This window comes from Manis javanica, chromosome 2 (genome assembly GCF_040802235.1).
Source record: "Manis javanica isolate MJ-LG chromosome 2, MJ_LKY, whole genome shotgun sequence".
Lineage (NCBI taxonomy): Eukaryota > Metazoa > Chordata > Mammalia > Pholidota > Manidae > Manis > Manis javanica.
The window spans coordinates 172,162,588-172,178,244 of NC_133157.1; the positions used below are offsets into that span (position 1 = coordinate 172,162,588).

A 15,657-nucleotide genomic window follows, 5' to 3' on the forward strand; every position below is an offset into this window, starting at 1 on the left:
TTGAAGTAAACCTTTGTGCAGATGTGCCTAGAACAAAACTGTGACTGAAACACTGTAACTTTAGCTTACAGAATGAAGAACCTCTGCCAGAAGGCTGGGAAATCAGGTATACTCGGGAAGGTGTCAGGTACTTTGTTGATCATAATACAAGAACCACAACATTCAAAGATCCTCGAAATGGAAAGTCATCTGTGTAAGTGAAAACATGAAGTTCTTAAATGCTATTTAGTGAAGACATAAAGTTTAGCCTCAAGTTTTATTAGCAAATTTTACTTAGTATAGATCTGTCTTTTTCTGCCTTAGTACAGATTGGATTTGTGGCACATAATTCCTTAATAACAATAGCAAATATTTATGTAGTGATTACTGTGTGCCAAGGGTTCTAAGTACTTTATTTACCAGCTCATTTTATCTTCCAACAACCCCTTGAGGTACATTATTTTCCTTTGCCCAGTACAGAAACTGAGGCTTAGGGAGCATTACTAACTTGTTCAAAATCACACAGCAAGTCATGGAGCTGGTTTCAGATCAAGGCAGTCTGTCCGTAGAGTTTGTACTCTTAACTACCACATTGTGCTGCTGCAGTGTCAGAGAACAAGGTGCTCACCAAAACTGAATTTTCCTGATAAAAATATCCTGATGACGCATTTGACAGATCTCTCGGCCATCCTTGTAAATTGGCACCACCACAGCTGCCCCTCTCCCAGCATGTGTCTTCCCTCTTGAGCCTGTAAATGAGCTGCCGTGGCCCCTACCAGAGGCCAGTCCCTCTGCTGGCGTGCTAGTTGTCCTTCTTGCTTTCCCATTTCATTGCTCTAGCAGGTATCACCTCTGTCCTCCATCATCAGTTCATCTTTCTCTGTTGGCTGACTCTCATCAGCTGTTATTTGTCCTAGATTAAAAACAAACAGAAGAGAGAACAGCTCTTCACCTTACAAAGCCATTCAGTGAAACTTCATTTTTATTGCTGCCCTTTACAAGAAAACTGCCTGAAGGAGTTGCCTCTGTACTGCTCCTCCTGATTTGTCCCTCACACTGACTCCAGGGAATTCCCACTGACCCTGAACTTGTTAGGGGCACCGGTGACCCCCCACATTGTTAATCCAGGGGTTGGTGTGTGGTCCTGTCTCATCTGGTCTATCAGGAGCACTTTGTGACACGAAACAGTTCCCGGCCCTGGCAACGCGAGTCAGGGACTAAACTCTGGGATTTCTCTCTGCATTCGGTGGGTCCTCCCTTTCTCGTCAGCCTCCTAGCACTGAAGTACCCAGATTTCTGTCCTCAGTTCTCTTTTCTTAGCTGCCTTTATTCTCTTGGTGAATTTTATCTAATGCATGCTTTTAAAAAACATCTGTATGCTGATGATTCACAAGTTTTTATCTCTAGCTCACATTTTTCACTTGAAAGTTTGCTTCATCTATTCAGCTGCTTACTAGATATCTCTACTTGTTATGCTTTTCTGGTAACTCCCATAATAAAATTTGTTCTACCCAGGATATTTTCCACCTCAGTTGATGGCAACTCTACTCTTATGTGTGCTTGGGCCAAAAATCTTGGAATCGTTCTGGACTTCTCCTTCTCTCCTACCTCACACACAGTCCATCAAGAATTCTAGTTACCTGGCCTTCAGAATATATCCAGAATCCAGCAGTGTCGCACCACGGCCAGTGCCGCACCTTTGGCCCATGCTATCATTGCCTCTCACCTGGCGTGGTACCTCTAACTGTCTCTGCTCTCTACCCACACTTTGTATAATGTCATTCTCCATATAGCCAGGAGACTGATATTTTTTTTAGTTTAAGTAAAAACTCATTGCTTTGCGTAAAACAATCTCAATCAGAGTAAAAAGCAAAGGCCTTAAAATGACCTCCAAGGCCTGTCAGCATCTGACCCTGCTGTCCCTCTGCTCCAGCTTCACTGGCTGCGCAGATCTTCCTCGAACACTGAGGCTTCTTCCACCTCTGGGTCTTAGCACTTATTCCCTCTTTGGTATGTTTTCCCCCAAAATAGCTATATGGCATATGCCTTCCATGTTTTTGCTCACATATTTCCATCTGTGAATCCTGTTCTGTTCACTTTTTTCAGAAGTGAAATATTACCATAAACACTCCTTATCCTTTTTACACTGCCTTTTATTCTTTTTGAGGAGTGGGAATAGAAAGACATTTATCTCCTTCTAATGCACTTCATACATAACTTGCTTACTCATTGTGTTTCTGTTTATCTCCTTTTCTAGTATGTGGAGTCCCACAAAAACCAGTATTTTTGTTTTATTAGTAGTGCTCTTACTGTCCGAGTCCAGGTATATAACTTTGCATTTCATAAATAGTTGTTAGATGAGTTCACTTAAACAGTTTCCATCCATTCCAAAATGTTCCCTAAGATTGTGGAAGTTGTTTGTGCTTCCTTAGGCTTTCATGGATCGAAGACCCAGGCCCTCCCAGTGTGACCACACCTGTCCCGACAGGCCCCCACCTCTGCCTCTTCCTTCACTGAGCAGCTCAGCCATGGAACCCGCATGTCACTTGTTTCTAGAAATTCACTTTTGCTCTGCTTACTGTCTTTTATTTGTTATAGTTCATACTAGTTAAAATGTGGTAGAATTTCCTTCCATGTTTCTTGTATCCAGAGCCTGTTTCCTCAGATTTAAAGATTATTGAAGGTTTTCTTTGAAAGCCAATAGTAGACTTTAAGACTTCATTTAACTAACTTCCTTACAAAAGAGCTGCACACATACAGTCTCCCTCTTCATGCGTCCTCATTCCCTGAGCCTGATGGTCCCACTAAATAAATAATTTCATTCCTTCTCTTCCAACAGAAAGACTTCCCTGTGGTCATTTGTAGGCCTTTGGTGCACTCCAGTTTCATACTGAATATTAAATATCCAGCTTTATTGTGATGGTTCAATACATGGTTTTTTGTTTTTTTGGTTTTTTTAGAACTAAAGGCGGTCCACAAATTGCTTATGAACGCAGCTTTAGGTGGAAACTTGCTCACTTCCGTTATTTGTGCCAGGTACTACAGTGGTAAATAAGTCTTATATTCATAATCCTTTAGTCTTATCTTACACATTACATATACTGTAGCTTACATGATGTTATGATATCATTTTTATTTTTAGTCTAATGCACTACCCAGTCATGTAAAGATCAATGTGTCCCGACAGACACTGTTTGAAGATTCCTTCCAACAGGTAAGGAAGATTTTACCAGAATGAAGTAGTGCAGCTTATCTCATTGTGTCCTACATATCTAAAGCGAGTTAGGGTTTAGAAATTTTAAGCCATTTAGAACACAACTATAACAATATAGTTACTGAGTGTCCATTATAATAATAGTCATAATAAACCCTTCATGTGTTGAATGATTGCCATATGCTTGGCAATGACATCTTATATTTATCATTTCATTTAATTCTCTTCACAGCATCCCTTTGAGATAGCTCCTGTTGTTTTACAGGCAGAGGCACTGAGGCTGAGAAACAAAGGCATAATAGATGAACCAGATTACTAAAAAAGCTTAAACAGTTTCTGAAACATGTTGACACATTGTGACATTAATCGACTTTTTTTAAGAGTTTATTAACTCAAACAAGTCTTGATTGTACTACCAAATTAAAATGAAATTGGTGTAGACACTGAATTCTGTTTAAGTACTCCTTTAATTACACAAACAGTAATTCTCAGCTCCTTAAGGTTTCTATTTAAATGTCATGATCTCAGAGTCCCCACTCACATCCCTTACAGCCCTATTCTAGCCATTTATGGTACTTTATTCTTTTCTGTAGCACTTACCACAACCTGACTTACTTTGTGTCCCTCTAGAATGTAAGCTCCATGAGAGCATAAAACTTTTATTTACTGCTCTTATATATACCTAGTACCTGGAACAGTACTTTGCACATAGCAGGTATTCAGTAAATATTTGGTAAATGAATGAATAGAATATGTCTGCTTTTCCTGAATCATCTGGAGAATATTTAAAGATAAAAAATCAAAATATTGTTCTTTCTTTTCTGAAAAGGTTGAGAAGTTCTCATATGTCTTCTTAATCCCCTCGAAAGGATTACAGTGATAAACCAAAAATTCCCTGTTTGTACTGATATGTAGGGACCTTTATGTATACCAGCCAAAGTGGAATAACAACCCTCTCAAGTCAGAGATGTTTGTATCCTAGCTTAATTTTATTAATTGTTGGACTGGACAAGATACTTAATATAACTATTATCAAATTTTTATAGCATGTTTTTTTCAGTTTGAGTTAATAAATTCTTAGCTTATTCCAAGTTCTGTTTGAGCTTTATTTTAGTAACTGTAAATCTGAATTCAAAGTAGACTTCATTTTGCTTTGTACTCTGGTTTGGAGAGATTCATGGTCTTTTTAATGTGCAAGATTGAGTCCATGACTATCTGTGAAGTGGAGGCCTGCTGGTGAACTGTGCCCTCACCCAAATGTGCCAGTATTTGCTTTGGTTCTGACATCTGTGTGTGGAAATAATTCATTTTATCCAAAAGTATTGTCCAAAAGCCTATTTACTAGTAGCCTTAATGTAAGCCTTAATTAAGGATTATGAAAACTTGGTGTAGATATTGTTTTAAGATATACTTTTTTAGGTATAAATTCATCATCTTACAAATAATTCTTTGCTGTAGCTGAGTTCTTACATCTCTATATAATATATAGGCATCCAAATACATGCAGAGAAATGGAATGTGTGCTATAGGCAGGCCCTAGAAAAAGATCTTTTGCTTCTCATTAAATGTTGCTAGTCAGAAAAATTTACAAGTCACCTTTTAGCAAGATTTGGTAAAATTTAGGGAATGATGGAAGAGGGAATATTTTCTAACCTTTGAAGTTCCAATATCAAACTCTACCTCTCTGTCACTAATCCAAAGTAGAACTACCATTTAATACTAGAAGGCCAGAAAGATTATATGAAAGTGAGTTAGAGGAAGCTTAACAGAGTGAGGTACATCTTCTAGTTTGTGGGACAAATAAGTTTATCTGTTAAGTAACAGGCTTTGCTGTGAGATGAGGAAATGTCTGATTTTGACAATATAGATGAAATCTGAATTGAACTGTTTTGGAAGAAATGTGCTATATGTAAGTGTTTAAGTGAGATGTTTTTGTTTTTAATTAGATAATGGCATTAAAACCCTATGACTTGAGGAGACGGTTATATGTAATATTCAGAGGAGAAGAAGGGCTTGATTATGGTGGTCTAGCAAGGTAAAATAAAAAAAATGCTTTGAAATAAGTGTATCTCCATTGTATGCAGTGAATGTATTGAAAAGACACATTTTTTCACTGGCAATCCAGAATTTTTTTTTTTCAGAATTATTTTTAAAAACAAAAGTAACATTCACGCAATCCTAGAGGTAACTATTATTAGTGCTATCTTGGTTATCCTATACATTTTCTCTCTATATAAAAATTTGTGTATATGTTGCTACAGTACATATTTGCTGTTTTTTTTTTTTAACAGAATTAATTGTACAGTATGCCTGGTGTAGCACCTTGATTTTGCCATTTTCTATATCATGGGTTTCTTTCCATGTCTCATGTAGAGCTAATAATCTCATTTTACTTAATGGCTGCACAATATTCCATTACATGGAGATACCATAATTAATGGATCAACATGCAGAAGGTTTTTTTTTGCTGTTATAACAGGGTATCTTGCTTTTATATTTGTGTTTTTAATCCAGTCTCAGTCCTTTTCATAATAAGCTTTTACACATTCACTAAATATATTAACCGTAGACAACCCTTGTGAAGCAATGAGTGGGGAATCCTTTCCCTCAGTTGTTTTGCCCAAACCTAATTTGACAGCAGTTTATTTTCTAACAAAGCACTTAAATAAATCTTTCCAAAGAATTAAATTTGATTTTCTTGGAAACAACTCTCTTTTTGAACTCATATTTGACAAATGTCCAAAACTAAAAAATCACAATTTTAGTACAGCTGGCAAAAAGAGATGTGGTACTAGGTACAACTAACTGATGCGAATATATATGTGGGATTGTCAGTTTTGGTGATATTAGCATTATTTTCTCATCCAAAGCATTATTAAGAAGTTTTTTCAGAAACATTGCCTATCACAATAAATGTCCATATCACATCTATTGTGATTTATCTCAATTTCAGAAATGTTTAAACATTAAAAAGGAAGGTACATTTTAGAAATGAAATATGGCATTATTTTTACAGTGTCTCACTGTAATGTTCACATTCTTGTCTGAATCCTTATTTACTTCAACTATTTGGGTTTAGTTTTATGTTTTCATGGTTTTAATGGATATAGTCAGTTACTTCATACCATGATTTTCTTACTCCCAGATCCTTTATTTTCATTAGTGTATTAGTTTTGATTTATTTAGGAGTTCATAAGGGTGATAATATTCCTGTAATTCATATTTGAGAATGTTTTCTGTTGCTTTGCTATAGAAACAACTTTGGTAAATATAACTTTCTTGCTCTAGTTTCTCCAATTCTCTGTAGATATTGTTTCCCTGTCTTTTTAGCATTGACCCTTACCACTGTGAAGTGGGAGGCCAGCCCCTGTACAAAACTTTTTTTCTCAGGGTACCTACACATTCCTTTTCCTTAAAGTTCATTATTTCATTGCTGATTGTTTTATAGCTTTTTTAGGAACATATTAAGGTCTTCCTTAATTTAAGGGAAATTTTCTTCTTTATATCTTTGACTCTATTTTCTGTTCCATTTGTTTTGTTTTTCTTCAGGGACATCAATCATGGGTATGTGGAATCTTTGTCAGTCTTACATGTCTGTCATCTCTGATTTTTATCTTTGTGCTTTTCCATTTTGTTTTTATTTTTCTCAAACCTAGCCTAATATCACTTTTTGCAGTACTGCCATACAGTTTGCTTCTTCTAATGTGAGTTTTCTTCATTCATGGTTTTACTCTTCATTTTCTTCTCTAGGCTCTTTCAGTCTCTTGTGTCTCTAGTTTATTTGAGAGTAGAGAGAAGGATATGTTGAAAGTGAACTTTTTGCCTCTTGCGAGTTAGAATTCTCCCTCTTTTCTAGTATCAAGGTATAGGTTAGATGCCATGTGATAGTCATTCTGGTTTGAATGTATTCAATTTTCTTTGGGCTTCTTTGCCAAAAGTAATCTGCACTAACTGGAAATTCACTTCATTTTTTTGGTGTGTGTGTGTGCCTAAATACATTCTCACGAGATTTGTTCCTCTTCCCTGAGCACATGTCTGTCTTAATCATAGTGGGAAGTAACTCAGTTCAACTATATTGCAGTTAGATTTAGTTCTATGAATTGGTGTTTATCATTTCTTTGTTGATTTTGTTTAGGGCCTCCCTTCTCTACTCTTCAGACAGTTTTAAAGGCTTTAGAAAAAGGATTTGTACACACAGGGTTTCCAGGCCAAATCTTGCCTGCATAGTGATAGTCCCATTATGATTTTAAATTTTTTAAATTACTTGACACTAAAAAAAAGTCACTAAATTTTGCTTAAGAATCAAGATTTCTAGCTTCTTTTTAAAAACAGTAAACCTATCTTGTGGTCCCATCTTCTCACATGGCATCAGTTGGCTGAATCAGGATGGACACTCTTTCTCTTTTGTGTTCACCACGGCCCAGTCATTTAAGGACTGCGAGTATAGGCCCAGAAATAATTCTTCCTTAAAACTGATAACTTTTATTAGGGATATAATGAAGAATGGGGGGTTGTGGTTGAGTAGAGAATGTGAGGCCCATGTAAGCAAGGAGGCATCTTGTACTCCCTCACTGGTCACTTTAAGCATTTCAGTTTGGAACCCTGCTTTAGAAGAAGTTGTTGAAGACAGTCTTCTTAAAATTAAGTTCATTTTATAATGTAAATTATTAATCTTTTATCTAGTTGGATTTCATATATTGGACTTCTTGAAATGAGGCAAAATGGATGGTAATAAGTTAGAGATTGCTTATCGCATATAAAGATTTCACCTTTTTTAATTTTAGTTCCATTGTTAATGCATTGGCAATAAAAGTAAAACTGTTCCGTAATAGCAGTGCTGTATATTTCAGTATCACCAGCAAATATTTGCTACCTGTTGTGTATAGTCTAAGAATGCCTGAGTTAAGGATATAAAAAATGTCTGAGGACATGACTTTTGCTATTGAGGAGCTACCCTGTCTGATAGGTGGAGCAGGTCATGTGCAGAAAAATGGCTAATACTGTAAGGTTGTTAGCCCAAAGTATTCAGTGATTGATACAGATAAAATGCTGAAAATCGCTTCAAAAGAATACTGAAGTGGAATGAATCTATGCCGAACTTGAAAAGAAAAGTGGCGTCTTACATAGGCTGAGTTGAAGTTGAGGAGATGTGCCCAGACAAAGTATGGCATAGAAACAAACATGTTGTGTGTGAGAAATACCGAGTTATGGTCTGGCAGTGCAAGAACTGGCAGGTAGCTTTGAATGGGAGGCCAGATCATAGAAAGGCTAGTGAAAACCGAGTGAGCCAGAAGTGTGGTGTGTGTATGCATGTATTGAAGATGCTTTTAAATTCACGTGTATATTTATGCTAAAAATAGTCTTATTTTCTTTTAGAGAATGGTTTTTCTTGCTTTCACATGAAGTTTTGAACCCCATGTATTGCTTGTTTGAATATGCTGGAAAAAACAACTACTGTCTCCAAATAAATCCAGCGTCAACCATTAATCCAGACCATCTTTCATACTTCTGTTTCATTGGCCGCTTTATTGCTATGGTAAGTTCTGACTTTCTGCTACTTAATTTGTTTAAACTTTGCTTACTTCAAAAGTATTTTAGAGAAGACTAAAAAATGAAATGCATTATTTTTGGTTATGTACATTTACCGATTTTGTTACCAAGGAGGTTTGCATAGGAAGAGTATCAAAATGCAGTTTATTTTTTGAATACATGTATGAAGTGAAAAGGTCTTTAAATGTCCTTTCATTCTGTAAATCAAAGTCTAATTATAAAAGGAAAATCTGCGAATAATTGCACTTGATGGATGTTCTTGGAATTTTCAGAACTTTGCAGAAACCCTTGTGGGACTGTTATCTTTTGAAAAGTGCATTTATTTTCACTTTATTATCTGTTCACTCACTCAGCAAATATTGAGCACCCACTATGGCATCATAGTAGGAGAGAAATGAGACCACAAAGAAAAGCAGTCTCTGCTGTCTGGGATCTAAATTCTGTTTCAGGGAGACAAATAATGAATAAGAATGTGTTGAGGGAAAGCGTGTTGCTGTGTTCTATGCCGTGATTAGAGGGGGACTCTCTGAAGGTAACACATGGGTGGAAACTTGAAGAAAGCAGTGGGTTGAATAATGCAAATATCTTGGAGAACAACATTCTAGGCACAAAGGACGGCAAGAAAACTCCAGGATGGAAGTACATTTTTGATAGAAAAACCGCATCCATGAGCATATATGAGAGATACATGAAAGAGAGTTCTGATGCAGTATGTGAGAGAGAGCTGAGTGTAGCACAGAAAGTTACGGCTTGTGTGTCTGGTTGCAGTTGCCATTTCCTAAGATTTCAGGATTGTGGCAAGAACAAATTTTCGGGGTGGGAGGTATCAAGAATTTGGATCTGGTTTAAGTTTAAGACACCTATAGACATCCAAGTAGAGATGCAGAATAGCTGGTTGGATATACAAGTTTGGTAAGGAGAAGATTCCTAGGTGCAGCCGTGTGGCCATTTAAGGAGCAAGTGTCGGGATGAGAAGGGGCCAGCAGCAGCAGCGAGGATGAGGTAGGGGGATCAAACAAGAATGGTTCCTAGAAGACAAGGGAAGAAGGAAGTGTGTCCCAAGAAGAATGAAGTGATCAGCTGTATCAAATGCCAGTAAGCCAAGCAAGATGAAGTGGTCTTTGAAGTAAACCACTTGATTTGGCCAGGTGAAAGATAGTCAGAAGCAGTAGAGAGGATAGATGGATGGGAGTGAAATCAAGAGAGGATGGAAGGAGAAATGGAGACAACAAACAAATCTTTTAAAGAAGTTTGCTGTGAGGGATCATAGAGAATTGGCAAGTAGACGTATATATGGAGTTGAGAATGGGAGAATTAAATGCTTATATGCTGATAGTGATGACTAAGTAAGAGGAAAGAATTTGATGAGATCAAACAGATAAGGAATATGGGAGCAATGACCTTGAGTAGGCAAGAGAGAAAGAGATCTGTTTAGTGCACAAAGAAGTAGTCGATTGCTTATCCATAATACAAGTATATAGATTCAGGTGCCTGTAGTGAGATGCGGTGGAACACAAGAGTTCTCTTCTGATGGATTCTGTCTTGGCAATGAAATAGAAATCCAGAGCATAAACTCAGAGTGAGGAGTAAGGAAAGGAGGGAATGAAATAGTCACCTGGGAGAGTGGGGAAATAGTGATTACTGGGTAGCACTAAGCTCCCTCTTGAGGTTGTTGGTCATGACCCAGTCAGCATGGTTGTATATGCATTTCTAGCATGTTCCACTACCCAGGCACAGGCAGGGAGCAGGTTAAGAGCTGGTTTTAGCTAGGCTTTGGATTTTCCCAGAAATAACATTGCAAGGAGGCAGGACTTAAATGTTTATGAGGGAGTAATTTTAATGATTGACGATGTAATCTCAGTTCAGTAAAGGTAGAAATAATGTGATGGGACTGAGAGACAATCATAAGGTAATAGGGTCAGTGGAGTTTTTTAGATCCCCGTGGGTCAAAAATTACTGGTATTACTACTAAAGGCAGTGTGCTGGAAAATTAGGTGGTGTTTGAAATCGAGTTTATGAAGGAATTACAGTCATTGCTAATAACAGTATCTAAGGTATGATGTTGAGTAAAAACCAAAGATCATTAAAAGGACTCAAAAGCCAGTGTAGTGAAGAAAAAATTGGGTGGGTGTTGAAATCTCCAAAATTATGATAGTAGTTTAGAAGAGCAGGACACTGAAGGGACAAAGAGGAGACACCCAAAGATCTGAGGGTGACTGCAGCATGATGGGGCTGGGGGCAGAGGACTGCTCTTGAAGAGTGGGGCCCATGCAGGGAGGAGGGCTTAGGAATAAGTCCTCCTTAGGCGGAGGACTGATGCCCTAAGGGGAGCGGGAGAGAAACAGCCACCCCTTTGAGAGGACACAAGGGAAGCAAAGTCCTCAGAAAAACACCAGGTTTCCATTAGGGCTAGATGCTAAAGGATCTTGAAAGAAAGAATGGAGGATATGGGGGATTTTGCTAATCAGGATCGTGAGTTTCAGAGGGCAAAGTGCAGTAATGATTTTGGGAGTTGGGAGATTTGAGAATGGAATTGGACTTTGAGATGGACATACAGGGTGATAGAGCGCCGCGTGCTGAGGTCCTGGGGCTTCCTGCATTGGCCAACATGAGTAGGAATGAAGGTAGAAGGTGTTGGTCCTGAAAATCTCTTCAGCGGTGGGAGATAAGGGAGCGGGCGAGGGTCTGTCCAGGCACCACACAGGGAACTATCAGATGCCTTCGTTTCTTCATCCAGTTGGCTTAATTTAATTTATAAAACATATTTGCAAGAGTGGGGGTGTTTAGTAAAGCTCCTTTGTCATCTTTTTTTAGTTACTGATAGATGATGATATAGCTGAGTGTTTGACCTCAGTTAAATAGATGGTTTTTTATACTTAGCATTTTATATAGTATTTTGTTTTCTTGATTTATGCTGATGATTTATTAAGTGCTTTTTTTTGGTCTGTAAAGCCTCATGATTTCTCTGTTAATCACTGTGCTCTTAATAACAAAATTGTTAAAAGGTTTTAAAGTTTTTTGTTTTTCTTGGCAGGCACTTTTTCATGGAAAGTTTATCGATACTGGTTTCTCTTTACCATTCTACAAGCGAATGCTAAGTAAAAAACTGACTATTAAGGATTTGGAATCTATCGATACTGAATTTTATAACTCCCTTATTTGGATAAGGTTTGAAGATTTATCTTTTAAGTGGCATTTTCTTGAAACCAATTTATAATTCTTGTTAATTAGTGGGTATATATATTTGTATCACCCAGAGACAACAACATTGAAGAATGTGGCTTAGAAATGTACTTTTCTGTTGACATGGAGATTTTGGGAAAAGTTACTTCACATGACCTGAAGTTGGGAGGTTCTAATATCCTGGTGACTGAGGAGAACAAAGATGAATATATTGGGTAAGGTGATAATACCCGACTGACCTTAGTTTCTGGAACCTTTAGAGCATGTTAGAACTACCTCTATCTATACCATTAATTTTACCTCTGTTTGCAGCTCTGGGAAGATGTTCCACATTCATTCCTTTTCACTGACCCTTTTTAAATTATTTTTTTCTATAATTTTAATCTTCCTCTCAATTTATAAACATGCCCAACACTACTCAAAAATTCACATATAAACTTCCCTTGCTTCTGATTCTTCTCAAAATTATCAAAGTTCTTGAGATAAGAAAATATATGGTAACCTTCGTTTCCCTGCTGCCTTTGCTCTATGCATCCTGCCTTTGTCCAGATTAAAAATCATAGAGCTTTGGAGTATAACAATGAAGCAAAACTGAAGGAACAAAACAGCAGACTCACAGACTCTAACAAGGGACTAGCAGTTGCCAAAGGGGAGGGGTGTGGGAGGGCAGGTGGGGAAGGAGGGAGAAGTAATTGAGGGGTATTATGATTAGTACACATGGTGTGTGTGGGGTCACGGGGAAGGCAGTGTCGCATAGTGAAGACAAGTAGTGACACTGTGGTATCTTACTACACTGATGGACAGTGACTGCAATGGGGCATGTGGGGGGGACTTGATAATAAGGGTGAATATAGGAACCACAATGTTTTTCATGTGAAACCTTCATAAGAGTGTATGTCAATGATACCTTAATAAAAAAATAAAATAAAAATCATAGAGCTTTGGTGCTAAAACGGTCTTTGCAAAGACTGTGCAATCTCTATTTCTGTATGAGGAGACCAAAGCGCTCTGTTTGGTAGTAAGTAGCAAAACCAAGTCTGGAAACCAAGCCTTGACTAGCAGTCTGATGTTCACTTCCTCGTCCGCCTCACTTTCCCGTTCTCACCCACTCTTTGGATAGTGCTCACCGCGACCTGCTCTGAGACCGTTCGCTTAAGCCCATGATCCTGTGGATCCAGCTATTACTGATGTTCCTCACTTTCTCTTTTGATGATGGTTCTCTACATCTCCAATTTCTAAATATGGATGTTTTTCCAAGGTTCTTTATTCAGCCTGCTTCTCTAAATAGACTGCTACTGTGGCTTCAATCTTTTATTAAAACAATATCTGACCTTTAGAAATAATTTGTTTGCCAGCCAAGTGAATCCAAACTTTTCCAGGACAGAACCAGATAGTAGCTATTTCAGGCCTGTTAGCCACATAAAGTCTGTATTGCTGTTAACTGAAGCCACAGACAGATGTGAACAGGTAAGTGTGGCTGTGTTCCAGTAAGACTACTTTGGACTGTGAGGTTTTATTTCATATAATTTTCAATCATGAGATTTTAATATTTTTCAGTCATTTTGTTTTAATGTATTCTACTCTTATCTCTCATGCTGGACAAAAAACAAATGGCAGGCTGGATCTGGCTCAGAGGCCACAGTGTGCCAAATCCTGAATGACTGAATGACCCGTCTTACATTTAATGTGTCAAAATCAAATGTTCATTTTTTCTTCTTATTGCCTCCTCTTGACCTATTTCAGTAATGGTTTCTGCCCTTTAATACTCTTTTAGACTTGGGATTCTCAGTGTTGTCTTTGTTTCTTCCTTTCAGATTTTTGTTTTTTTATTATATTTCTTTCAGAAAAGGGATATTGTATATCATGCACATTACTCTGTTGCTTGCTTTTTCCATCCTCCAGGTCAGTAGAAGTAGATCTAACACATTTTCTGATAGCTAGGTAAATTATGATACATCCATTCTGTATTATCCAGCCATTTCTGCTACTATTGTCCAATTTGGGCCACTGCAAACAAGGGAACAGAAAATCTTCTTAAGCATGAATCCATCTACCCTGCTATTTCTGCCTTTGTGGAGTAAATTTCCAAAAAATGAATTTATTAGGTCAAAGACAGATACTGTGTGTTGCTTTCCAAAAAGTCATAGTAATTCTTCTGTGAATGGCTTTTCAGTTTCACATCCTTAATGGCCATCTGTTTACTAAGTTAATACAGCCTTCTTAGCATGACATTCTAGGCCTTTTACTCTTTCTCCTTCTGCCTAACTAGTTTTCTCTGGAGGAATTACCAATAACTAATTTTCTTCTTTATATATCTTTGTATTCTCTGAGGTATTTTTGTTTTGCTTATTCTTCATGCAGTGAGCATTTATTATTATTGTTGGAAAAGACAATAAAGGCATTTACACTGACAAAGATAGTGCATGAGGCAGTGGGCTTTCTATGTTTCTTAGGCCTTACGTTTTCTTCAAAACCCAACAGTAATTATTAAATAGCACAATCTGAGCATTTTAAAAATGCTGTTAACATTTTGAGATGTGAAATGCATAATAAATAAATGTTTATGGTGTAAAATTTATATAGCTGACCCTCGGAGATCAGGGGTGCTGCCTTTCCCCATGCAGTCAAAATCCATGTGTAAATTTTGACTCCCCGAAAACCTTAATAATAGCCACTGTTGACGAGAAGCCTTACCAATAACAAACAGTTGATTAACACGTTTTATATGTTATATGTATCATATACTTTATTCTTACAATTTAGTAGAGAAAAGAAAATATTATTTCTAAGTTGTCGCAAATCTCCAAAAAATTTTCACCATGTTTTGGGAAACATTTTATTGAAAAAAAACCACATGTGAGTGGATGCATGCAGTTCAAACCCATGTCGTTCAAGGTCAGCTGTATTTAGTTTCCTATTCTAAACTTTATACTTTGTGTTAGGTAACCACTATATTAAAGAATCTTCATATAGTATCTGCTATATGAGAGTTGATACCTAGTCCTGAAGATAACAATTTTGGGAGAATTTTGTTTCAGTGTCTGAAACAGTAATAACAGTTTAATCTTATTTTTTAATCTTGCTCTTTAAAATTATGTGATAATATTCTTTTCCAGTTGTGGTATTTGGTTTTTAGTGAATCTCTGAGTAAATGAATTGTAGAACAATGGATGAAGTGCTGTCAGAATCCAAAGTAGGAAAGAAGCTATGGATTCTTTTTATGGAGGACTCAGTAAAGCTCTTCATAGGGCACTGCATACAATTTAGGTCTTAAAAGATGAATAAGCAATTTCATGATTGATGGGGAGCTTTTTGGGAGGGAGAAGTAAGCAGGAGCAGAGGAATTGAGTATTAAAGGGGTCAGTCTAGCCGAAGAATCTACAACTATAGCGCTCTGGAAATGGCATAAGATGATGATCAATAATGGCTGGATAGGAATTTCGAAAGACAGCCAGAGTGTGCCTTAGTTACCTAATGAAACTGTTATTTCCAAGAAACCTGGATTTTTCTCTAATATATCGTCATCGGAATAAGCCAGAACCAAGACAGGAATGATCAGAGTTGTATTGGAAGGCTAATCCTGCCTCTCTGTGGAGGGTAAATTGGGAGTGACACATGGGAAGGGAAAGACTGGAGGTCAGAATATGAATCAAGGGCTTGTTTCAGCAATCTGGGAAGTAGGTAGGCACTGTAGGCTTGAAACAGGGCAGAGCAGAGCTAAAAATGGCAGT

At 37.4% G+C, this 15,657-nt stretch overlaps 1 protein-coding gene across 10 annotated transcripts in view; it reads left to right on the plus strand.

The window, feature by feature from the left end:
* Positions 1 to 15,657, plus strand: part of WWP1 (WW domain containing E3 ubiquitin protein ligase 1) — a 123,942-nt gene that overhangs the window by 94,575 nt on the left and 13,710 nt on the right. For 8 of the 10 annotated variants that reach the window (XM_036995642.2, XM_036995638.2, XM_073229791.1 and 5 more), the window contains 7 exons: positions 65 to 193; positions 2,940 to 3,015; positions 3,122 to 3,193; positions 5,140 to 5,228; positions 8,570 to 8,729; positions 11,778 to 11,911; positions 12,001 to 12,141. In XM_036995642.2, coding sequence (XP_036851537.1) covers positions 65 to 193; positions 2,940 to 3,015; positions 3,122 to 3,193; positions 5,140 to 5,228; positions 8,570 to 8,729; positions 11,778 to 11,911; positions 12,001 to 12,141 — 801 coding nt within the window. The remainder of the gene's footprint in view (positions 1 to 64; positions 194 to 2,939; positions 3,016 to 3,121; positions 3,194 to 5,139; positions 5,229 to 8,569; positions 8,730 to 11,777; positions 11,912 to 12,000; positions 12,142 to 15,657) is intronic. The other 2 variants (XM_073229792.1, XM_073229793.1) reach the window with 2 other exon arrangements.